Source organism: Penaeus monodon, chromosome 22 (genome assembly GCF_015228065.2).
Source record: "Penaeus monodon isolate SGIC_2016 chromosome 22, NSTDA_Pmon_1, whole genome shotgun sequence".
In the NCBI taxonomy this organism is placed as follows: domain Eukaryota; kingdom Metazoa; phylum Arthropoda; class Malacostraca; order Decapoda; family Penaeidae; genus Penaeus; species Penaeus monodon.
The window spans coordinates 8,261,714-8,263,064 of NC_051407.1; the positions used below are offsets into that span (position 1 = coordinate 8,261,714).

The following is a 1,351-nucleotide window of genomic DNA, read 5'->3' on the forward strand; positions in this document are numbered from 1 at the left end:
TTTTCTTCTCTGTTATGCAAGACTGAATTGCAAAGGATCTGCGCGGAACCAGGGTTACCCTTTTAGAGTTAAGGCAGGGAGTAAATACTGGCTGGCGCTGATACAATAGCTGGCGCGGGAGGAGCGACAACCGGTTGCGAAGCGCTGGTGACGCCCCTTGCCACGCCCGGCGGCAGGGAGGAGTCGTACTGAGGAACGCCCTCGAACTCCCCTGAGTCGTCGAAGCCGCCGCTCGAAGCCCCAACATCGAAGCCTCCTGCTATAACGTTACTTGCGAAGTCGCTTCCGATGGACCCTCCTCCAAAGCCCCCTCCGAAACCTCCACCGGCACCGCCTCCAAAGCCACTGCCTCCCCCAACGCCACCTCCGATGCCGCTGCCTCCACCAACACCACCTCCGAAGCCGCTGCCTCCTCCAACGCCACCACCGAAGCCACTTCCTCCCCCAACGCCACCTCCGAAGCCGCTGCCTCCTCCAACGCCACCACCGAAGCCACTTCCTCCCCCAACGCCACCTCCGAAGCCACTTCCTCCCCCAACGCCACCTCCAAAGCCGCTGCCTCCGCCGCTACCGATGACTTGTCCTCCGCCCTGCGTGGCGGCGGTCAAAGCCGTCTGAAGGTCAAAGCCGCCGGGAAGCGTCGGGTTTTCGCCTTCCTCGTAGTTAACGAAGTAGACCTCGGGGCTGGAAGCGGGAGGAGCAGGCACCTCGATGACCTTCTGGCTGCCTGGCTCGTTCTTGTTGAGGACGTACACGATGTTCTCTTGACGCGGCGGGGGGAGGATGATGGGGTCGGGGGCGTCCGGTTGTTCGGGGGTGCGGATGAAGATCACATTGTGCTCCACTCGCGGCGGGGGAACGGCGGGGGGCGGAAGCACGGACTGTGGCTGTTCCGGAGCGGTGTAAACGTACACATTCCTTGTGATTTCCGGGAAGGCGCAGGTGCCGTCGACGTTCAGCACTTCCCCCTCCCGACATCCTCCGCCTCCATATCCTCCCGTGCCACCGCCCGAAAGGCCTCCCCCACCGACCGAGATTCCGACCCCAGCGCTGCCGCCGCTAAAGCCTGAACCACCGGAGAACCCAGAACCACCGGAGAACCCAGAACCACCGCCGAAGCCTGCTGAGCCGCCGAATACAGAGGCGCTAGATGAACCGCTGGAGAAAGCAGGGCCGGAGGGCGCCGACAGGCTGTACTGAGGGGAGGCCGATACAGCTGCCAGCAATGCTGACCCAAATATCTGGAAGAAATAGAAAAAAAGAAATGTTGAGTATTATGCAAAACTCAGCAATAGGACGATACGAGCAGAAAAAAAGGAAAGAAATAATTGCCAATACTCGTGACACATAC

General features: G+C 60.8%; 1 protein-coding gene across 1 annotated transcript; it reads right to left on the minus strand.

Annotated features, from left to right (window-relative positions):
- On the minus strand, nucleotides 1-1,110 carry LOC119586901 (glycine-rich cell wall structural protein-like; the record flags this gene model as incomplete). The annotated part of the gene is given in 1 exon segment (XM_037935639.1): nucleotides 1-1,110. A coding segment is annotated over 1 exon segment (1,042 nt), but the record flags the coding sequence as incomplete, so codon positions are not given.
- Nucleotides 1,111-1,351: the final 241 nt, after the last annotated feature.